The 26,829-nt window shown below is 45.0% G+C and overlaps 1 protein-coding gene across 1 annotated transcript in view; it reads left to right on the top strand.

Moving 5' to 3' along the window:
- Positions 1–261: 261 nt before the first annotated feature.
- Positions 262–26,829, top strand: part of LOC308685330 (phosphatase and actin regulator 3-like) — a gene marked incomplete at both ends in the record, with an annotated part of 55,160 nt that continues 28,592 nt past the window's right edge. Inside the window, 5 exons of the mRNA XM_081357029.1 lie at positions 262–361; positions 2,476–2,665; positions 4,322–4,470; positions 7,970–8,131; positions 10,242–10,316. Of these exons, the coding sequence (XP_081213155.1) occupies positions 262–361; positions 2,476–2,665; positions 4,322–4,470; positions 7,970–8,131; positions 10,242–10,316 (676 nt within the window). The remainder of the gene's footprint in view (positions 362–2,475; positions 2,666–4,321; positions 4,471–7,969; positions 8,132–10,241; positions 10,317–26,829) is intronic.

The raw sequence follows: 26,829 nt of genomic DNA, 5'->3' as shown, positions 1-26,829 counted from the left end.
TACAGTTGCTCCAGGGACGTTCTAGTTAACTTCACTTCCTTGTTTTCATATTAGTTCTGAAATCGAGAAGAGAATTTGATTTCGATTGATATCACTATAAGCAATCAGATAAAAAAGACTCGTTTCATGGGACTTCCATTATATGGCAATTATGGACACAGATCAATGTGATGAAACATTTAAAAACTGGACCACAACTAATCAATTTTACATCATGACCTAGTTTGTTTTGCCAATTTGTTAACAAGCCCATGAACGCTCATGAAGAGAGATGGAGGCATAAGGCATGAAAACAAAGCTCTTGACATTCTCCTGCTCACCATCAGCCTCTCGTCGGCTCTCGTGGATCATGTTCAACACCGTAATGTCCAAACCTGTGTGATCTTAAACATGCCATAACCTCTTTTCAGAATGAATCTTCCTCAGCAGTGATTCCGGGAGTCACGTGATGTGTGTCCATCAGATCTCTCTCCATAACGTTACTGATGTAAACAAGCAGACATCTGAGTGTGAAATCAAGCACTTCATTCTGTTCTGAACATGCTTTCCAAATCATTCCCGTGTGACTCCAGATGTGTGACGAAAGGGAAACCATTTAAAATGCTTTCAGAACACCCAGAGAGAGAGTGGTTAGAGTTTTTTCCTAGCCTGGTTAAAACCAGACCATTCTCAGTAGTAACTGAGTTATGGTCTGGCAAAGCTTCATTAATAACTCATTTCCAAAGGGGCGTCACCAACGGACGTCGCTCGAATGCCTCTGGGCGCAATTGGATAGACCTAAAACCAATCAGAGCGATCGTCATCGTGTAAAGCCCTCCCCAACGTTTCTGATTGGTGCCGGGATTTGGACGGATTTGAAATGGGCTTGAATGAGCTCTTTGCCAGACTACTTGCAGAGCCAATCTAAATTTGCTGGAAGTTGTCTGGGTTTTCCCAGGCTAGTTTTTTCCAGTTCCTTACCAGTGAACTCCAGTGATTGCATTACGGCCTATTATAATAAGATGTGACATGTTAATGGGTAGTTGAGTTATATCCCATCTAAACCTGTTTTCTTCTTGTATGCATAAAATATTTTAAGTGTAGTATAGTAGTATAGTATTGCAAATACCACACACACACACACACACACACACACACACACACACACACTAACACACACACTAACACACACACACACACACACACACACACACACACACACACACACACACACACACACACACACACACACACACACACACACACACACTTTTCTGTTAGATGCAATTATTTGATTGATTTGATTTGACAGCACTGTATATATTTGTTGCAAGATAGCCTACAACCACATATTTAATTCAGTTTTATTATATGGAAATATTAGCAGATTCTTCATAAATTCCCCTGTTGTGCTCCACTGAAGACCTCTCTTTAGTTTAGGTGAGCGTTCTCTCCATTTAATGGCAGGTTGCTTTTGTGACAACTTACCCCATCTAGTGTGAAAACATGAACCACTGTTTCTTTCTTTCTTTCTTTCTTTCTTTCTTTCTTTCTTTCTTTCTTTCTTTCTTTCTTTCTTTCTTTCTTTCTTTCTTTCTTTCTTTCTTTCTTTCTTTCTTTCTTTCTTTCTATTAATGAACAATAATGGTGTAGGCTGCATGTTTAATAGCTCTTTTTTTCAGGGAAGGAATGTGCCAAAAATTGACTTCCAAACTAAAAAATGGTTTAAACGGGGGATTTTTCTCCTCTCATGTTTTGAACTGTCACCATCCGCGTGCACATTCCTTCACATTAGCGTCCTCTCCAGTCTGTGTGTGTGTGTGTGTGTGTGAGGGGGTCACATGCCTGCAAAGTTTTTTTCCCCTGCAAATAAGAATTTATTTATTTTTTTGGGAATAGATTGTTATTCTGATCGTAATTCTATAGTTTAAGCAGAATAAAAGTCTTGAAAAAAATATTGCTTTACGAAATACGAATGACATTCAGTGACAAAAGTTGTGTGTTCCGTCAGGGCGCGGGACGAGGATGTGTGCGCGCGCGCGCGCGAGGGGTTCTGCTCCGGGAATGACCGCGCGCTTCCCATAAGGAAGCTTTTGGTTATTGTTATTGTGTTCATTGAAGCAGCAAAGATTCAAAGTCCAGCTGTCACACACACACACACACTCACACCACGCCTAAAGGCTCCACCATGAGGAGTGAAAGGGCAGCGCGCGCTGAACTCTTGAGCGTCTGCGGGAGCGTGCTGAAATAGCGCGTGAGTGCGTTTGTTATGGAACATCTGTTCTAATTATATCGTCTCTATTTATGTTGTTATGTGCGTTAGTAAGAAAAATAGTTATGTTTAATTTCTTAATATATGTTTATAGATAACACTTTGATCCCATGATGGAGCACTAAGCATCCCATAATGGATTTTTCAAAACAACTTATAAATAGAGGGATGCCTGGTGTGTGTTCCTCGTCGCTCGCCTCCGATTGGCTCTCGTGGGTTTCTAGTCTCTCTGCGTGGCAACAGTCTCCCCAGCATCCGGAGGGGTAACCATGGCAACAGCCTCCCCGTCCGCCCGGCAACCCCCGTTAGTGATGCTGCGCCTCTGAGGGGTAACCATGGCAACGGCGCTCTGACCCTGACTTGTGCTTCAGCTGCAGAAACTAACAGGCTTGACCTGGATTCTGCTCTGCTACAGTAAGACACGATCAGCTGACCTGCTTCACATCGACTGGGTTCAGTCTGATAGCACTGAGAAACATCTTCCACATGTGATGCTGCGCTGTTATATAAGTGCTTTACATTAATACGCACAATGCGCTTCTCTTGTGGATGTTTGAACAGGTGAGAGAGGAGCTGCAGTGTTTTTAAAGGATGTGTTCCTTCATACACACACTGTGAGAATATTTAACAGCAAAACACAACTCTGCATTTTTAACACTGTTTTGATGCGTTTCAAAGTTCAGAATTACTCTGTTACTAGAACAAGTCCAGCTGTAGAATCTGATAAAATAATAAATGGGGTAACACTTTATAATAAGTATAGTGTAAAGTACTTACAAATAATTAGCTAATTATTAGTTAATTAATATTTTATTAACTGTAATACATTAATAGACTATACAAATAGACAAAAGGCACATTCTTAATTCATTGTCACTGTAATTAACAAATTAGTTTAATTCAATGAAATGTAAAGAGTTAGATTATGTTTTAACAACTTATTAACAGTAAATATTTCTCTCTTTAGATTAGGTCATGGGAAACGGGAAAATGACATTAAGTGCTTTAAACCAACCTTTAGTAGACATCAATTCCATTCATATTCAGTGTTCATTAAAATGTTTACAAATACATTAAGCACACACACACACACACACACACACACACACACACACACACACACACACACACACACACACACACACACACACACACACACTCTCTCTCTCTCTCTCTCTCTCACACACACACACACACACACACACACACTCTCACTCTCACTCTCACTCTCACTCTCTCTCTCTCTCTCTCTCTCTCTCTCACACACACACACACACACACACACTCTCTCTCTCACTCTCTCTCTCTCTCTCTCACACACACACACACACACGCGCGCGCGCGCGCACACACACACACACACACACACACACACAGGCACATAGTAGCCGACTATTAAATAGGTGTCATCATTGTATAGTCTATAGATGTCATACTCAAGTTTTTTAGATCCATGTTGTACAGTGTGATTTGCAGTAATCTTATAGGATTGTCTAATCAATATAATTATTAAAGTCCCCCTGTAGTCAATAATTGTATCCCTTAAAACTAATCTTTGATCACCAAAATTACATATTTGAAATGTTTTTCCTTAAAAAAATGTCTTCATGCCTTAAAATATCTTGAATGTAACTCGACACCCTTGCCTCATTTAGTAGTTCTATGAATATGCAAATGAGCCCCGCCTCCACTCACTCACTCAGCTCAGAGATCCACTGGTTGACGATCACACGTTGATCTGATTGGTTACAAGGTAGTTTGTGACGTCAGAAACACCAGCGATTTCAAAGTGTGTTTTTGAGACTGTCTTTGGTTCACTGCAGTTTTAAGGAGGAAATACTCAGCAATGCTGTCGACTTATGAATTTACACATGGTTTGTCTTACAGTAAAGCAGATTAAACACACCATATATAGACACAAAAACAACATTAAAAGCTGGATCTTCACCACAGGGAGACTTTAAGTTAGTTCTAAAAACAAATACTAGATGATTTTACGTCCTTCACTATTCCTCCTGATATAAACAGGTGCTGTTGTTGTTGTTGTTTTTTCACTTTCATGCGGCTTAGGTGTGACGACCGTAAGAATCAGACAGAGATAGAAGCTCTCAGCGCTGCCCACGGTTCATCTGCGGTTTCCCGAGGTGTGAGCTCTCCGTCGAGCCAGACTGTGTGGGAAGAGACGCTTCTAACGCTGCACTCGAAGCCTCTCGAGTCAGGTGTTTGATGGGCTTCGGGACGCATTAATCCTGTCTGACAGACTGAGGTCTTCACTCGGCCGTCGGCGAAACAAGGAGCCGTTTGTGCCTTGAGTTGCAGGAGTTGAATCAAAGCTGACTTGATTTCCGTGGAGAAAACAGGGCCCGTATTCTTAAAGCTTCTAAGAATCCTCTCAGAAAACTCCTAATTTAGCTGAACAACTTCTACGTAAGAGTCTTAGCTTAAGAGCGATTCAGGACCGATCTGAGAGCAACTCTGAGCAAGGAAAAGACAAAAACTTTCATCTTAGTGAGGAGGCGGGGCTACGGATGACACAATCTTTTGAAGACTGTGATTGGTTGGTTGTCCAAGAAAAAAAAAAAAAAAGAAAAAAAAAAAAGAGAGATTTTAAGTTTAGCGTCTTCTCACACACACGCACGCACGCACACACACACACACAATATATATATGTATATAAAACTTAGGACGAGGAAAAAAAAAAAGGACGAGGAAGCCCGACTGGACAGAGGAACAGTGTTTACTGTTAGCCCAGTTAGTGGATGAACACAACACAAGGCCATCCCGGGTGTCACAGCACGGGGAAGCAGACGTGGGAGCTTATAGCGCAAATTAATATCGGTTCATTCCCGCTCAGAAAAGCCTGCTATATTCATAAATGCAGTTTTTTGAGCCTGCTAGGTGGGAATGTGTAGTAGAAACGAAATGAACTGCGACCCAATAAGAGGTTCTGGAAGTGCTTTAACTGTGTGTGTGATCACTCTGCTTACAGAAGGTTGTGACAGACCCAGATCATCACTGCTGCACTGTTGCATTTTGCCAAATATTTTAATGTAGTGATTCCTTTCATTTCTGGCACTATGGCATTTCTGCGCTGTGTCGGAGATGTAAGCGTGTCTCTAATAAGATCTGTTACAAACAAGATCCCTGCACGATCTAATCTATAGCGTCTTATTAACTCACTGTCATCCATTGTCTGCAACACATTTCTTCATCTTTCTGCCATTTTCTCCTCCGCTAAAGAAAGTCCTCGTCCGTACTCCTAACAATGTTGACCTTAAGACCTCTTTTAAGGGTTAAGATGCTTTCTGAATTACTTTTTTCTTTACTATGATTTTTATTTAATTTTAAGAGTAAACGCCCACATTTCTGAATTTTCTTAGAATTTTGTCACTAGGAGCTACTCTTTGCATTAAGATTTTTTATGAATACGGGCCCAGGATTGTATTGTAAAGCGCCCCTATTAAGCTTTTTCTGATATTCCCTTTCATGTGGTGTGTAATAGAGCTGTTTGTGAATGTAAAAGATCTGCAAAGTTTCAAAGTGCAGATAAATAGAGTTTTTGATTCTGAACTGAAACGAGTCGTCAGTAACTCGTCTCACTTCCTGCTGAATCTGCGTAGGTTTGTAACAGATTTGCATAATGCCAGTCTGTGTTCTTCATTGGCTGCCGTGAACAACGTCTACTTTGACCCTCAAACACTGTAGTTTATCTGAGACTGGAAGAGTTTGGTTCGTGTTGTTCATGTGGAGAAGACGCTGTTTTCTGCTGACAGAGCAAATCCACTTTGATGAGATTGATACGGCAAAACCGACGCCATGGTTACAGTTCGTATCACTGAGTATCAAGAGCTGAGGAAGATCCGGAGCTGAAATTCAGATATGCTAATGAGCGTTTGGTTTCTGACACGGTTGACCAATCACAACAGACTGGGTCATCTGACCAATCAGAGCAGAGCAGCTCTCAGAGAGGCGGGGTTTAGAGAAGCGGGGTTCAGAGAGACTGAATCTTTAATCGAAGCGTTTCAGACACTGAGAAAAGAGCTGATGCTGCAGTGGAGATTATGAGAAAATTAAAGTGTTTTTTGACCTTGAATGCATGTAAACCTGTTGTAGGAGACGCCAAAACAACATTAGGAACCTTTAAAATAGCATCATAGGGGCACTTTAAAACAGTGGATTGTTTGTGAGGTGTGTTTCTGCGCAGAGAGGGAGACAGATATAATGCAGTGCTCTGTGTCTCCTACAGTTTGTCTTAGAACAGGATTCAAAGTAAAAACACTTCATCTTCATTTTAGTAAGACAGTGGACACGCTCCTATCTATATGATCTTATCCAGAGTGACAGATTAAGCCATCCAGTTTTTTCTTTGGTCAGTTTGTCATGTGTTTCTTTATCTTTTGAATTAAAACTAATATTTTGCGTCAGGAGAGATGACCCATGTGCTGTTCCACCTTGGTAAACAAATCGTGTTGGCACAGCAAACGCTTGGACAGACACCATTCGCTCCCCATGGAGTACAGGCCTCTTTTCCAGCTGTTATTAACATCTGTCTCAGGTGGTGTGATGTTAGCACTCGACACTAAATACTGGTGTAAACAGGGTCATGATGCATTCAGAAGCTATGTTTACGTGCACACAAATCATTTGTGTAGAATCGGATTAATGGCTCAATTTGATTAAAAAGCTGTCATGTAAAAACCTAAAATGTTTGCTAAAAACTTATTTTGACAAATGTGTCCATTTTCTGTTTAGATATAGCCTGGAAATCCAGACCTAAATCTGAAAGATTAATGGTCTGGCGTCGACTAATGAAAATCGGCCAGCTCGAGGAGCGGCACCAAGCATGCATTTGAAAATCTCACTGCACGCAATTGGATAAAATCACAACAAGCCCCATACGCTTAGCTACCAGCGGAGCTAACTGGAAGATCAGACTCTTGCCGTATCCGGTCGGCAAAACAGCAAAAACGCCCTTCTTGCAAAGGAACGATTGAAGCGCCGTCTTCTGTTCCTCTTTTAGGTAAAAGGCCAAGTCTAACTCGTTCATTGTAGCGGCCAAAGCCGTTTCAAACAACTGGTGTTCATCCATAGCCATCTTGCAACGTTTACTAATGATTTCGACGTCACAGCGCTGTCGTCATCTTTAGCTCGCCTCTGGCCCGCCTATATCAGATAACCCGATGTGATTGGTGCAGCTCGGAAACAAGGGCATATTTAATGAGCTTCATTACTCGACGCCAGCGTAACTCGCTGAGCAAATTCAACTTGTGCTCTCGTGAGAACTCTGGATTACCAGGGTAATTTAGATATGTCATCAAGGCAATTATAAAAAAAAGACAATTATACTTGCCGCATCTCTGATGACATTATCACAGCTTTCTTCGGTTCTGAACGCAATGACTGGAATCCATTTAATGTGAATCGGATTGAAATATATTCATATAAACAGAACTTTTAGAACCTGAAATAGGACTGGATTCATTCTGACTGAAACAGACCGACTCAAACCAGACGGCCGCTGGAGATGCGTTTTAAATGCTTAATTGAACGTTGAAGCAGTGTTCTTGTTGATTAGAAACACAGTTTGACTTGTCCTGAAGTTTGTAAAAACTGCATTAAACTGCATTACTGCAAACATGATTTTTGCTTATTTTTATAAACTGAGAGATTAGTTTCTGATGCAAACTTCATTTCTGCTTGTCTGTTTTTGTGCCGTAGATGTGATGGATCAGCACAGAACACTTCATTCTGGTTGTCTGGTGTCTGGGGTCCGAACTCCCCCCATCCGCCGCAACAGTAAACTGGCCAGCCTGGGACGGATCTTCAAGCCCTGGAAGTGGAGGAAAAAGAAAAATGAAAAACTGAGGCAGGGCTCTACAGGTGAGTGAAGGAACAACAATCCACATGTTGAATAATAACTCATAAACATCACATTGATCATTATTTCCCCATCAAATAAACCTCCTTGCTGTCATGCCATTTCATTATACTAATATAATGGCAATAATAAGATTAATATATCTGGTTCTGGATTCTGATTGGTTAATGTGTTAAATTTAAGCAAAATGGATGTGTAAAGAATGGTGTAATAGTGACACGAGGACTCAAATGCAGGAACAATGGATATTTTAAGAGGTAACAATAAAACAAAACAAAACAAAAAACAAAAACTACCCCGTGGGGGAAAACAAGATGGGCATCAAGGAATTCCAACTGGACTGTAGCAGTAACAAGAAACACGAGGGAACATAGACAACGAACCAGTACAGGACTGCAAACACAGGGAGACTAAATTGGTAAGCAAACAAAAGAGAGTAACGAGGGAGGACAGGTGGGGCAAATAAATCAATAATCAGGTAACAAGATGGGCGGGGCTAGACAATCACAGGAGAGCACATGGCACAAGGAAACACAAGACAAGCCATGTGCTCACAACAAACAGGACTAAAACACAAGCACATGACAAACTGGGAGTGTGAGAGCTCCGTCACCAAACCAAGATATGACCTAGATAGAAGTGACAGAACCCTGACAGTAACAGTGTGACTTCGAATCACTATAGCTGAATCACAGCTTGACGGTGCAATACACAATGTTGCTTTAGGTTACTCTGTCTATATTTTTAGGTCAATGCAAATCATTTCCGAGTAGAATTGTAGTGTTGTTTTGTTTCTGAATGTATCAGAATCGGTTGAGTGAATGATTCAATGGCTCATGAGGACTCACTGAAAAATACTCACTTTGTAGTGCGCATGCTAACCAACAGACAAGCAGAGGGATATAAACAGTGAAAAGTTGTTGAAAAGATGTTTGCTTGTTTAGTCAAAATTATTTTCTTTATTTAATCAATATTATGCCACAGATTTGGTTTCTTTGACAAACTTTGACAAACTTACTGATCCCAATTCATTACTTTTTAATGAAATTCTGTGTAATATTGTATTATGTAATACCTGTTTTATAAAGCTATAAGGCACTAATTCTCAACCTTTCTGACTCTGAGGCCACCTTGACAAAGACATTATTTAAACGCTGCTAATCTTCAAACTTGTTTTATATGTAGAAACTAGGAGTGGCAATTTTTATTAGTTTAATTAAATATTTACCCTTGAAAGGTTATAAAATATAAATATATAAAATATAATAATTATAATATTTATATTTTATAAATAGAAATATTTTTATATATATATTTATATATTATTCAATTATGTTATTATTATTATAATAAAAATATTATTTTAATATTTTTTTTAATGTATTTAACATTTTGAATTATTTAAAAAAATATTATGTTTATATTTATATTAAATTATTATTTTATTAAAACAAATATATATTTACATATTAAATTATTTTATTAAAAATAATAATAAGAAATTAATAATAAAATATTTATTATTAAAAATAATTGTATTTTTAAATGTATTTAAAAAATAAAAATAAAAATAAGTTTACATTTATATAAAATAAATGTATAATAATAATAATAATAATAATAAGTAATTAAATAAAATAATTATAAATATTAAAATTATAACTATAATTATTAAAATAATTAAATTCCATAATTACAGAAGTTTCGACAACTTTTCTAATGATTTGTAATTAAATGGGTTTTTATAACTTTTTTTTTTTTTTTGCAGTTTCTACCTTGAAAAAAATATAGATTTTAGAGCTTATCCTTGACATCAGTCTTTAGTTATGACTTTTATTACGAGTAAAGCTTGACCTTATACTTTTAATTGCTTACTGTTGGTGGAATGAAAGAGTTCTAATGGCAAATTGAATGAACTTTTTAATGGTGTTAAAACATTTACATTGTTTTCATTTATTACCTACAATATCACATTTATTTTGAAAGCTCTTTTTTAATATAATGATTATTAGTATCTCTCCAAAAGCATTAGAGATCGATTTACTGACGGCAGGGTTGTAGTGTTTGTATTCAGTGAGATTTATATGTAATTCTATCTGATGGCATCTGCAGCACTGGAGAGGAAAGTGCCCAGCAGGCAAAATCGTGAGGATCTCGTCAGAAAGGGCTTGGAAGAGGCTGGCATGGGTGAGAAATACACACATCACTCTCTTCACTGCACCAACACTGTCAAACTCACTGCACCAACACTGCCAAACTCACTGCACCAACACTGCCAAACTCACTAAACCAACACTGTCAAACTCACTAAACCAACACTGTCAAACTCACTGCACCAACACTGCCAAACTCACTAAACCAACACTGTCAAACTCACTGCACCAACACTGCCAAACTCACAGCACCAACACTGCCAAACTCACTGCACCAACACTGCCAAACTCACTGCACCAACACTGCCAAACTCACTGCACCAACACTGCCAAACTCACTGCACCAACACTGTCAAACTCACTGCACCAACACTGCCAAACTCACTGCACCAACACTGCCAAACTCACTGCACCAACACTGCCAAACTCACTGCACCAACACTGCCAAACTCACTAAACCAACACTGTCAAACTCACTAAACCAACACTGTCAAACTCACTGCACCAACACTGCCAAACTCACTGCACCAACACTGCCAAACTCACTAAACCAACACTGTCAAACTCACTAAACCAACACTGTCAAACTCACTGCACCAACACTGCCAAACTCACTAAACCAACACTGTCAAACTCACTGCACCAACACTGCCAAACTCACAGCACCAACACTGCCAAACTCACTGCACCAACACTGCCAAACTCACTGCACCAACACTGCCAAACTCACTGCACCAACACTGCCAAACTCACTGCACCAACACTGTCAAACTCACTGCACCAACACTGCCAAACTCACTGCACCAACACTGCCAAACTCACTGCACCAACACTGCCAAACTCACTGCACCAACACTGCCAAACTCACTAAACCAACACTGTCAAACTCACTGCACCAACACTGCCAAACTCACTAAACCAACACTGTCAAACTCACTGCACCAACACTGCCAAACTCACTGCACCAACACTGCCAAACTCACTGCACCAACACTGCCAAACTCACTGCACCAACACTGCCAAACTCACTGCACCAACACTGCCAAACTCACTGCACCAACACTGCCAAACTCACTGCACCAACACTGTCAAACTCACTGCACCAAATCTGCCAAACTCACTAAACCAACACTGCCAAACTCACTAAACCAACACTGCCAAACTCACTAAACCAACACTGCCAAACTCACTGCACCAACACTGCCAAACTCACTGCACCAACACTGCCAAACTCACTGCACCAACACTGCCAAACTCACTGCACTAACACTGCCAAACTCACTGCACCAACACTGCCAAACTCACTGCACCAACACTGCCAAACTCACTGCACCAACACTGCCAAACTCACTGCACCAACACTGCCAAACTCACTGCACCAACACTGCCAAACTCACTGCACCAACACTGTCAAACTCACTGCACCAACACTGCCAAACTCACTGCACCAACACTGTCAAACTCACTGCACCAAATCTGCCAAACTCAATGCACCAACACTGCCAAACTCACTGCACCAACACTGCCAAACTCACTGCACCAACACTGCCAAACTCACTGCACCAACACTGCCAAACTCACTGCACCAACACTGTCAAACTCACTGCACCAAATCTGCCAAACTCAATGCACCAACACTGCCAAACTCACTGCACCAACACTGCCAAACTCACTGCACCAACACTGCCAAACTCACTGCACCAACACTGCCAAACTCACTGCACCAACACTGTCAAACTCACTGCACCAAATCTGCCAAACTCACTGCACCAACACTGTCAAACTCACTGCACCAACACTGCCAAACTCACTGCACCAACACTGTCAAACTCACTGCACCAACACTGTCAAACTCACTGCACCAACACTGTCAAACTCACTGCACCAACACTGCCAAACTCACTGCACCAACACTGTCAAACTCACTGCACCAACACTGCCAAACTCACTGCACCAACACTGTCAAACTCACTGCACCAACACTGTCAAACTCACTGCACCAACACTGCCAAACTCACTAAAGCAACACTGCCAAACTCACTGTATCAACACTGTCAAACTCACTGCACCAACACTGTCAAACTCACTGCACCAAAACTGTCAAACTCACTGCACCAACACTGTCAAACTCACTGCACCAACACTGCCAAATTCACTGCACCAACACTGCCAAACTCACTAAAGCAACACTGCCAAACTCACTGCACCAATACTGCCAAACTCACAAAAGCAACACTGTCAAACTCACTGCACCAACACTGCCAAACTCACTGCACCAACACTGTCAAACTCACTGCACCAACACTGTCAAACTCACTGCACCAACACTGCCAAACTCACTAAAGCAACACTGCCAAACTCACTGTATCAACACTGTCAAACTCACTGCACCAACACTGTCAAACTCACTGCACCAAAACTGTCAAACTCACTGCACCAAAACTGTCAAACTCACTGCACCAACACTGTCAAACTCACTGCACCAACACTGCCAAACTCACTAAACCAACACTGCCAAACTCACTGCACCAACACTGCCAAACTCACTAAAGCAACACTGCCAAACTCACTGAACCAACACTGCCAAACTCACTGCACCAACACTTCCAAACTCACTAAAGCAACACTGCCAAACTCACTGCACCAACACTGCCAAACTCACTGCACCAACACTGCCAAACTCACTAAAGCAACACTGCCAAACTCACTGCACCAACACTGCCAAATTCACTGCACCAACACTGCCAAACTCACTGCACCAACACTGCCAAACTCACTAAAGCAACACTGTCAAACTCACTGCACCAACACTGCCAAACTCACTGCACCAACACTGCCAAACTCACTGCACCAACACTGCCAAACTCACTGCACCAACACTGCCAAACTCACTGCACCAACACTGCCAAATTCACTGCACCAACACTGCCAAACTCACTAAAGCAACAGTGCCAAACTCACTGCACCAATACTGCCAAACTCACAAAAGCAACACTGTCAAACTCACTGCAACAACACTGCCAAACTCACTGCAACAATACTGCCAAACTCACTAAACCAACACTGTCAAACTCACTAAACCAACACTGCCAAACTCACTGCACCAACACTGCCAAACTCACTGCACCAACACTGCCAAACTCACTGCACCGACACTGCCAAACTCACTGCACCAACACTGCCAAACTCACGGCACCAACACTGCCAAACTCACGGCACCAACACTGCCAAACTCACTAAAGCAACACTGCCAAACTCACTGCACCAACACTGCCAAACTCACTGCACCAACACTGTCAAACTCACTGCACCAACACTGTCAAACTCACTGCTGCACCAACACTGTCAAACTCACTGCACCAAATCTGCCAAACTCACTGCACCAACACTGCCAAACTCACTGCACCAACACTGTCAAACTCACTGCACCAACACTGTCAAACTCACTGCTGCACCAACACTGTCAAACTCACTGCACCAAATCTGCCAAACTCACTGCACCAACACTGCCAAACTCACTGCACCAACACTGTCAAACTCACTGCACCAACACTGCCAAACTCACTAAACCAACACTGCCAAACTCACTGCACCAACACTGCCAAACTCACTGCACCAACACTGCCAAACTAACTAAAGCAACACTGCCAAACTCACTGCACCAACACTGCCAAACTCACTGCACCAACACTGCCAAACTCACTGCACCAACACTGCCAAACTCACTGCACCAACACTGCCAAACTCACTGCACCAACACTGCCAAACTCACTGCACCAACACTGCCAAACTCACTGCACCAACACTGTCAAACTCACTGCACCAACACTGCCAAACTCACTGCACCAACACTGCCAAACTCACTAAAGCAACACTGTCAAACTCACTGCACCAACACTGCCAAACTCACTGCACCAACACTGCCAAACTCACTGAACCAACACTGTCAAACTCACTGCACCAACACTGCCAAACTCACTGCACCAACACTGCCAAACTCACTTCACCAACAATGCCAAACTCACTAAAGCAACACTGTCAAACTCACTGCACCAACACTGCCAAACTCACTGCACCAACACTGCCAAACTCACTGCACCAACACTGTCAAACTCACTGCACCAACACTGTCAAACTCACTAAACCAACACTGTCAAACTCACTAAACCAACACTGCCAAACTCACTGCACCAACACTGCCAAACTCACTGCACCAACACTGTCAAACTCACTGCACCAAATCTGCCAAACTCAATGCACCAACACTGCCAAACTCAATGCACCAACACTGCCAAACTCACTGCACCAACACTGCCAAACTCACTGCACCAACACTGCCAAACTCACTGCACCAACACTGCCAAACTCACGGCACCAACACTGCCAAACTCACGGCACCAACACTGCCAAACTCACTAAAGCAACACTGCCAAACTCACTGCACCAACACTGCCAAACTCACTGCACCAACACTGTCAAACACACTGCACCAACACTGCCAAACTCACTGCACCAACACTGTCAAACACACTGCACCAACACTGCCAAACTCACTGCACCAACACTGCCAAACTCACTGCACCAACACTGCCAAACTCACTGCACCAACACTGTCAAACTCACTGCACCAACACTGTCAAACTCACTAAACCAACACTGTCAAACTCACTAAACCAACACTGCCAAACTCACTGCACCAACACTGCCAAACTCACTGCACCAACACTGTCAAACTCACTGCACCAAATCTGCCAAACTCACTGCACCAACACTGCCAAACTCACTGCACCAACACTGCCAAACTCAATGCACCAACACTGCCAAACTCACTGCACCAACACTGCCAAACTCACTGCACCAACACTGCCAAACTCACTGCACCAACACTGCCAAACTCACTGCACCAACACTGCCAAACTCACTGCACCAAAGCTGCCAAACTCACTGCACCAACACTGTCAAACTCACTGCACCAAATCTGCCAAACTCAATGCACCAACACTGCCAAACTCACTGCACCAACACTGCCAAACTCACTAAACCAACACTGCCAAACTCACTGCACCAACACTGCCAAACTCACTGCACCAACACTGTCAAACTCACTGCACCAAATCTGCCAAACTCACTGCACCAACACTGTCAAACTCACTGCACCAACACTGCCAAACTCACTGCACCAACACTGTCAAACTCACTGCACCAACACTGTCAAACTCACTGCACCAACACTGTCAAACTCACTGCACCAACACTGCCAAACTCACTGCACCAACACTGTCAAACTCACTGCACCAACACTGCCAAACTCACTGCACCAACACTGTCAAACTCACTGCACCAACACTGTCAAACTCACTGCACCAACACTGCCAAACTCACTAAACCAACACTGCCAAACTCACTAAACCAACACTGCCAAACTCACTGCACCAACACTGCCAAACTCACTAAAGCAACACTGCCAAACTCACTGAACCAACACTGCCAAACTCACTGCACCAACACTTCCAAACTCACTAAAGCAACACTGCCAAACTCACTGCACCAACACTGCCAAACTCACTGCACCAACACTGCCAAACTCACTAAAGCAACACTGCCAAACTCACTGCACCAACACTGCCAAATTCACTGCACCAACACTGCCAAACTCACTGCACCAACACTGCCAAACTCACTAAAGCAACACTGTCAAACTCACTGCACCAACACTGCCAAACTCACTGCACCAACACTGCCAAACTCACTGCACCAACACTGCCAAACTCACTGCACCAACACTGCCAAACTCACTGCACCAACACTGCCAAATTCACTGCACCAACACTGCCAAACTCACTAAAGCAACACTGCCAAACTCACTGCACCAATACTGCCAAACTCACAAAAGCAACACTGTCAAACTCACTGCAACAACACTGCCAAACTCACTGCAACAATACTGCCAAACTCACTAAACCAACACTGTCAAACTCACTAAACCAACACTGCCAAACTCACTGCACCAACACTGCCAAACTCACTGCACCAACACTGCCAAACTCACTGCACCGACACTGCCAAACTCACTGCACCAACACTGCCAAACTCACGGCACCAACACTGCCAAACTCACGGCACCAACACTGCCAAACTCACTAAAGCAACACTGCCAAACTCACTGCACCAACACTGCCAAACTCACTGCACCAACACTGTCAAACTCACTGCACCAACACTGTCAAACTCACTGCTGCACCAACACTGTCAAACTCACTGCACCAAATCTGCCAAACTCACTGCACCAACACTGCCAAACTCACTGCACCAACACTGTCAAACTCACTGCACCAACACTGTCAAACTCACTGCTGCACCAACACTGTCAAACTCACTGCACCAAATCTGCCAAACTCACTGCACCAACACTGCCAAACTCACTGCACCAACACTGTCAAACTCACTGCACCAACACTGCCAAACTCACTAAACCAACACTGCCAAACTCACTGCACCAACACTGCCAAACTCACTGCACCAACACTGCCAAACTCACTAAAGCAACACTGCCAAACTCACTGCACCAACACTGCCAAACTCACTGCACCAACACTGCCAAACTCACTGCACCAACACTGCCAAACTCACTGCACCAACACTGCCAAACTCACTGCACCAACACTGCCAAACTCACTGCACCAACACTGCCAAACTCACTGCACCAACACTGTCAAACTCACTGCACCAACACTGCCAAACTCACTGCACCAACACTGCCAAACTCACTAAAGCAACACTGTCAAACTCACTGCACCAACACTGCCAAACTCACTCTACCAACACTGCCAAACTCACTGAACCAACACTGTCAAACTCACTGCACCAACACTGCCAAACTCACTGCACCAACACTGCCAAACTCACTGCACCAACAATGCCAAACTCACTAAAGCAACACTGTCAAACTCACTGCACCAACACTGCCAAACTCACTGCACCAACACTGCCAAACTCACTGCACCAACACTGTCAAACTCACTGCACCAACACTGTCAAACTCACTAAACCAACACTGTCAAACTCACTGCACCAACACTGCCAAACTCACTGCACCAACACTGCCAAACTCACTGCACCAACACTGCCAAACTCACTGCACCAACACTGCCAAACTCACTGCACCAACACTGCCAAACTCACTAAAGCAACACTGTCAAACTCACTGCACCAACACTGCCAAACTCACTGCACCAACACTGTCAAACTCACTGCACCAACACTGCCAAACTCACTGCACCAACACTGCCAAACTCAATGCACCAACACTGCCAAACTCACTAAAGCAACACTGCCAAACTCACTAAAGCAACACTGTCAAACTCACTGCACCAACACTGCCAAACTCACTGCACCAACACTGTCAAACTCACTGCACCAACACTGCCAAACTCACTGCACCAACACTGCCAAACTCAATGCACCAACACTGCCAAACTCACTGCACCAACACTGCCAAACTCACTGCACCAACACTGCCAAACTCACTGCACCAACACTGCCAAACTCACGGCACCAACACTGCCAAACTCACGGCACCAACACTGCCAAACTCACTAAAGCAACACTGCCAAACTCACTGCACCAACACTGCCAAACTCACTGCACCAACACTGTCAAACTCACGGCACCAACACTGTCAAACTCACTGCACCAAATCTGCCAAACTCACTGCACCAACACTGCCAAACTCACTGCACCAACACTGTCAAACTCACTGCACCAACACTGCCAAACTCACTAAACCAACACTGCCAAACTCACTAAAGCAACACTGCCAAACTCACTGCACCAACACTGCCAAACTCACTGCACCAACACTGCCAAACTCAATGCACCAACACTGCCAAACTCACTGCACCAACACTGCCAAACTCACTGCACCAACACTGCCAAACTCACTGCACCAACACTGTCAAACTCACTGCACCAACACTGTCAAACTCACTGCACCAAATCTGCCAAACTCACTGCACCAACACTGCCAAACTCACTGCACCAACACTGTCAAACTCACTGCACCAACACTGCCAAACTCACTAAACCAACACTGCCAAACTCACTAAAGCAACACTGCCAAACTCACTGCACCAACACTGCCAAACTCACTGCACCAACACTGCCAAACTCAATGCACCAACACTGCCAAACTCACTGCACCAACACTGCCAAACTCACTGCACCAACACTGCCAAACTCACTGCACCAACACTGTCAAACTCACTGCACCAACACTGCCAAACTCACTGCACCAACACTGCCAAACTCACTAAAGCAACACTGCCAAACTCACTGCACCAATACTGCCAAACTCACAAAAGCAACACTGTCAAACTCACTGCACCAACACTGCCAAACTCACTGCACCAACACTGTCAAACTCACTGCACCAACACTGTCAAACTCACTGCACCAACACTGCCAAACTCACTAAAGCAACACTGCCAAACTCACTGTATCAACACTGTCAAACTCACTGCACCAACACTGTCAAACTCACTGCACCAAAACTGTCAAACTCACTGCACCAACACTGTCAAACTCACTGCACCAACACTGCCAAACTCACTAAACCAACACTGCCAAACTCACTGCACCAACACTGCCAAACTCACTAAAGCAACACTGCCAAACTCACTGAACCAACACTGCCAAACTCACTGCACCAACACTTCCAAACTCACTAAAGCAACACTGCCAAACTCACTGCACCAACACTGCCAAACTCACTGCACCAACACTGCCAAACTCACTAAAGCAACACTGCCAAACTCACTGCACCAACACTGCCAAATTCACTGCACCAACACTGCCAAACTCACTGCACCAACACTGCCAAACTCACTAAAGCAACACTGTCAAACTCACTGCACCAACACTGCCAAACTCACTGCACCAACACTGCCAAACTCACTGCACCAACACTGCCAAACTCACTGCACCAACACTGCCAAACTCACTGCACCAACACTGCCAAATTCACTGCACCAACACTGCCAAACTAACTAAAGCAACACTGCCAAACTCACTGCACCAACACTGCCAAACTCACTGCACCAACACTGCCAAACTCACTGCACCAACACTGCCAAACTCACTGCACCAACACTGCCAAACTCACTGCACCAACACTGCCAAACTCACTGCACCAACACTGCCAAACTCACTGCACCAACACTGTCAAACTCACTGCACCAACACTGCCAAACTCACTGCACCAACACTGCCAAACTCACTAAAGCAACACTGTCAAACTCACTGCACCAACACTGCCAAACTCACTGCACCAACACTGCCAAACTCACTGAACCAACACTGTCAAACTCACTGCACCAACACTGCCAAACTCACTGCACCAACACTGCCAAACTCACTTCACCAACAATGCCAAACTCACTAAAGCAACACTGTCAAACTCACTGCACCAACACTGCCAAACTCACTGCACCAACACTGCCAAACTCACTGCACCAACACTGTCAAACTCACTGCACCAACACTGTCAAACTCACTAAACCAACACTGTCAAACTCACTAAACCAACACTGCCAAACTCACTGCACCAACACTGCCAAACTCACTGCACCAACACTGTCAAACTCACTGCACCAAATCTGCCAAACTCAATGCACCAACACTGCCAAACTCAATGCACCAACACTGCCAAACTCACTGCACCAACACTGCCAAACTCACTGCACCAACACTGCCAAACTCACTGCACCAACACTGCCAAACTCACGGCACCAACACTGCCAAACTCACGGCACCAACACTGCCAAACTCACTAAAGCAACACTGCCAAACTCACTGCACCAACACTGCCAAACTCACTGCACCAACACTGTCAAACACACTGCACCAACACTGCCAAACTCACTGCACCAACACTGTCAAACACACTGCACCAACACTGCCAAACTCACTGCACCAACACTGCCAAACTCACTGCACCAACACTGCCAAACTCACTGCACCAACACTGTCAAACTCACTGCACCAACACTGTCAAACTCACTAAACCAACACTGTCAAACTCACTAAACCAACACTGCCAAACTCACTGCACCAACACTGCCAAACTCACTGCACCAACACTGTCAAACTCACTGCACCAAATCTGCCAAACTCACTGCACCAACACTGCCAAACTCACTGCACCAACACTGCCAAACTCAATGCACCAACACTGCCAAACTCACTGCACCAACACTGCCAAACTCACTGCACCAACACTGCCAAACTCACTGCACCAACACTGCCAAACTCACTGCACCAACACTGCCAAACTCACTGCACCAAAGCTGCCAAACTCACTGCACCAACACTGTCAAACTCACTGCACCAAATCTGCCAAACTCAATGCACCAACACTGCCAAACTCACTGCACCAACACTGCCAAACTCACTAAACCAACACTGCCAAACTCACTGCACCAACACTGCCAAACTCACTGCACCAACACTGTCAAACTCACTGCACCAAATCTGCCAAACTCACTGCACCAACACTGTCAAACTCACTGCACCAACACTGCCAAACTCACTGCACCAACACTGTCAAACTCACTGCACCAACACTGTCAAACTCACTGCACCAACACTGTCAAACTCACTGCACCAACACTGCCAAACTCACTGCACCAACACTGTCAAACTCACTGCACCAACACTGCCAAACTCACTGCACCAACACTGTCAAACTCACTGCACCAACACTGTCAAACTCACTGCACCAACACTGCCAAACTCACTAAACCAACACTGCCAAACTCACTAAACCAACACTGCCAAACTCACTGCACCAACACTGCCAAACTCACTAAAGCAACACTGCCAAACTCACTGAACCAACACTGCCAAACTCACTGCACCAACACTTCCAAACTCACTAAAGCAACACTGCCAAACTCACTGCACCAACACTGCCAAACTCACTGCACCAACACTGCCAAACTCACTAAAGCAACACTGCCAAACTCACTGCACCAACACTGCCAAATTCACTGCACCAACACTGCCAAACTCACTGCACCAACACTGCCAAACTCACTAAAGCAACACTGTCAAACTCACTGCACCAACACTGCCAAACTCACTGCACCAACACTGCCAAACTCACTGCACCAACACTGCCAAACTCACTGCACCAACACTGCCAAACTCACTGCACCAACACTGCCAAATTCACTGCACCAACACTGCCAAACTCACTAAAGCAACACTGCCAAACTCACTGCACCAATACTGCCAAACTCACAAAAGCAACACTGTCAAACTCACTGCAACAACACTGCCAAACTCACTGCAACAATACTGCCAAACTCACTAAACCAACACTGTCAAACTCACTAAACCAACACTGCCAAACTCACTGCACCAACACTGCCAAACTCACTGCACCAACACTGCCAAACTCACTGCACCGACACTGCCAAACTCACTGCACCAACACTGCCAAACTCACGGCACCAACACTGCCAAACTCACGGCACCAACACTGCCAAACTCACTAAAGCAACACTGCCAAACTCACTGCACCAACACTGCCAAACTCACTGCACCAACACTGTCAAACTCACTGCACCAACACTGTCAAACTCACTGCTGCACCAACACTGTCAAACTCACTGCACCAAATCTGCCAAACTCACTGCACCAACACTGCCAAACTCACTGCACCAACACTGTCAAACTCACTGCACCAACACTGTCAAACTCACTGCTGCACCAACACTGTCAAACTCACTGCACCAAATCTGCCAAACTCACTGCACCAACACTGCCAAACTCACTGCACCAACACTGTCAAACTCACTGCACCAACACTGCCAAACTCACTAAACCAACACTGCCAAACTCACTGCACCAACACTGCCAAACTCACTGCACCAACACTGCCAAACTCACTAAAGCAACACTGCCAAACTCACTGCACCAACACTGCCAAACTCACTGCACCAACACTGCCAAACTCACTGCACCAACACTGCCAAACTCACTGCACCAACACTGCCAAACTCACTGCACCAACACTGCCAAACTCACTGCACCAACACTGCCAAACTCACTGCACCAACACTGTCAAACTCACTGCACCAACACTGCCAAACTCACTGCACCAACACTGCCAAACTCACTAAAGCAACACTGTCAAACTCACTGCACCAACACTGCCAAACTCACTCTACCAACACTGCCAAACTCACTGAACCAACACTGTCAAACTCACTGCACCAACACTGCCAAACTCACTGCACCAACACTGCCAAACTCACTGCACCAACAATGCCAAACTCACTAAAGCAACACTGTCAAACTCACTGCACCAACACTGCCAAACTCACTGCACCAACACTGCCAAACTCACTGCACCAACACTGTCAAACTCACTGCACCAACACTGTCAAACTCACTAAACCAACACTGTCAAACTCACTGCACCAACACTGCCAAACTCACTGCACCAACACTGCCAAACTCACTGCACCAACACTGCCAAACTCACTGCACCAACACTGCCAAACTCACTGCACCAACACTGCCAAACTCACTAAAGCAACACTGTCAAACTCACTGCACCAACACTGCCAAACTCACTGCACCAACACTGTCAAACTCACTGCACCAACACTGCCAAACTCACTGCACCAACACTGCCAAACTCAATGCACCAACACTGCCAAACTCACTAAAGCAACACTGCCAAACTCACTAAAGCAACACTGTCAAACTCACTGCACCAACACTGCCAAACTCACTGCACCAACACTGTCAAACTCACTGCACCAACACTGCCAAACTCACTGCACCAACACTGCCAAACTCAATGCACCAACACTGCCAAACTCACTGCACCAACACTGCCAAACTCACTGCACCAACACTGCCAAACTCACTGCACCAACACTGCCAAACTCACGGCACCAACACTGCCAAACTCACGGCACCAACACTGCCAAACTCACTAAAGCAACACTGCCAAACTCACTGCACCAACACTGCCAAACTCACTGCACCAACACTGTCAAACTCACGGCACCAACACTGTCAAACTCACTGCACCAAATCTGCCAAACTCACTGCACCAACACTGCCAAACTCACTGCACCAACACTGTCAAACTCACTGCACCAACACTGCCAAACTCACTAAACCAACACTGCCAAACTCACTAAAGCAACACTGCCAAACTCACTGCACCAACACTGCCAAACTCACTGCACCAACACTGCCAAACTCAATGCACCAACACTGCCAAACTCACTGCACCAACACTGCCAAACTCACTGCACCAACACTGCCAAACTCACTGCACCAACACTGTCAAACTCACTGCACCAACACTGTCAAACTCACTGCACCAAATCTGCCAAACTCACTGCACCAACACTGCCAAACTCACTGCACCAACACTGTCAAACTCACTGCACCAACACTGCCAAACTCACTAAACCAACACTGCCAAACTCACTAAAGCAACACTGCCAAACTCACTGCACCAACACTGCCAAACTCACTGCACCAACACTGCCAAACTCAATGCACCAACACTGCCAAACTCACTGCACCAACACTGCCAAACTCACTGCACCAACACTGCCAAACTCACTGCACCAACACTGTCAAACTCACTGCACCAACACTGCCAAACTCACTGCACCAACACTGCCAAACTCACTAAAGCAACACTGCCAAACTCACTGCACCAATACTGCCAAACTCACAAAAGCAACACTGTCAAACTCACTGCACCAACACTGCCAAACTCACTGCACCAACACTGTCAAACTCACTGCACCAACACTGTCAAACTCACTGCACCAACACTGCCAAACTCACTAAAGCAACACTGCCAAACTCACTGTATCAACACTGTCAAACTCACTGCACCAACACTGTCAAACTCACTGCACCAAAACTGTCAAACTCACTGCACCAACACTGTCAAACTCACTGCACCAACACTGCCAAACTCACTAAACCAACACTGCCAAACTCACTGCACCAACACTGCCAAACTCACTAAAGCAACACTGCCAAACTCACTGAACCAACACTGCCAAACTCACTGCACCAACACTTCCAAACTCACTAAAGCAACACTGCCAAACTCACTGCACCAACACTGCCAAACTCACTGCACCAACACTGCCAAACTCACTAAAGCAACACTGCCAAACTCACTGCACCAACACTGCCAAATTCACTGCACCAACACTGCCAAACTCACTGCACCAACACTGCCAAACTCACTAAAGCAACACTGTCAAACTCACTGCACCAACACTGCCAAACTCACTGCACCAACACTGCCAAACTCACTGCACCAACACTGCCAAACTCACTGCACCAACACTGCCAAACTCACTGCACCAACACTGCCAAATTCACTGCACCAACACTGCCAAACTCACTAAAGCAACAGTGCCAAACTCACTGCACCAATACTGCCAAACTCACAAAAGCAACACTGTCAAACTCACTGCAACAACACTGCCAAACTCACTGCAACAATACTGCCAAACTCACTAAACCAACACTGTCAAACTCACTAAACCAACACTGCCAAACTCACTGCACCAACACTGCCAAACTCACTGCACCAACACTGCCAAACTCACTGCACCGACACTGCCAAACTCACTGCACCAACACTGCCAAACTCACGGCACCAACACTGCCAAACTCACGGCACCAACACTGCCAAACTCACTAAAGCAACACTGCCAAACTCACTGCACCAACACTGCCAAACTCACTGCACCAACACTGTCAAACTCACTGCACCAACACTGTCAAACTCACTGCTGCACCAACACTGTCAAACTCACTGCACCAAATCTGCCAAACTCACTGCACCAACACTGCCAAACTCACTGCACCAACACTGTCAAACTCACTGCTGCACCAACACTGTCAAACTCACTGCACCAAATCTGCCAAACTCACTGCACCAACACTGCCAAACTCACTGCACCAACACTGTCAAACTCACTGCACCAACACTGCCAAACTCACTAAACCAACACTGCCAAACTCACTGCACCAACACTGCCAAACTCACTGCACCAACACTGCCAAACTCACTAAAGCAACACTGCCAAACTCACTGCACCAACACTGCCAAACTCACTGCACCAACACTGCCAAACTCACTGCACCAACACTGCCAAACTCACTGCACCAACACTGCCAAACTCACTGCACCAACACTGCCAAACTCACTGCACCAACACTGCCAAACTCACTGCACCAACACTGTCAAACTCACTGCACCAACACTGCCAAACTCACTGCACCAACACTGCCAAACTCACTAAAGCAACACTGTCAAACTCACTGCACCAACACTGCCAAACTCACTGCACCAACACTGCCAAACTCACTGAACCAACACTGTCAAACTCACTGCACCAACACTGCCAAACTCACTGCACCAACACTGCCAAACTCACTGCACCAACAATGCCAAACTCACTAAAGCAACACTGTCAAACTCACTGCACCAACACTGCCAAACTCACTGCACCAACACTGCCAAACTCACTGCACCAACACTGTCAAACTCACTGCACCAACACTGTCAAACTCACTAAACCAACACTGTCAAACTCACTAAACCAACACTGCCAAACTCACTGCACCAACACTGCCAAACTCACTGCACCAACACTGTCAAACTCACTGCACCAAATCTGCCAAACTCAATGCACCAACACTGCCAAACTCAATGCACCAACACTGCCAAACTCACTGCACCAACACTGCCAAACTCACTGCACCAACACTGCCAAACTCACTGCACCAACACTGCCAAACTCACTGCACCAACACTGCCAAACTCACTGCACCAACACTGTCAAACTCACTGCACCAACACTGCCAAACTCACTGCACCAACACTGCCAAACTCACTAAAGCAACACTGTCAAACTCACTGCACCAACACTGCCAAACTCACTGCACCAACACTGCCAAACTCACTGAACCAACACTGTCAAACTCACTGCACCAACACTGCCAAACTCACTGCACCAACACTGCCAAACTCACTGCACCAACAATGCCAAACTCACTAAAGCAACATTGTCAAACTCACTGCACCAACACTGCCAAACTCACTGCACCAACACTGCCAAACTCACTGCACCAACACTGTCAAACTCACTGCACCAACACTGTCAAACTCACTAAACCAACACTGTCAAACTCACTAAACCAACACTGCCAAACTCACTGCACCAACACTGCCAAACTCACTGCACCAACACTGTCAAACTCACTGCACCAAATCTGCCAAACTCACTGCACCAACACTGCCAAACTCACTGCACCAACACTGCCAAACTCAATGCACCAACACTGCCAAACTCACTGCACCAACACTGCCAAACTCACTGCACCAACACTGCCAAACTCACTGCACCAACACTGCCAAACTCACTGCACCAACACTGCCAAACTCACTGCACCAAAGCTGCCAAACTCACTGCACCAACACTGTC

This window comes from Scardinius erythrophthalmus, assembly GCF_964197995.2.
Source record: "Scardinius erythrophthalmus genome assembly, chromosome: 25".
NCBI classification, from domain to species: Eukaryota; Metazoa; Chordata; class Actinopteri; order Cypriniformes; family Leuciscidae; genus Scardinius; species Scardinius erythrophthalmus.
This window is presented reverse-complemented; position numbering and strand designations above follow the sequence as displayed.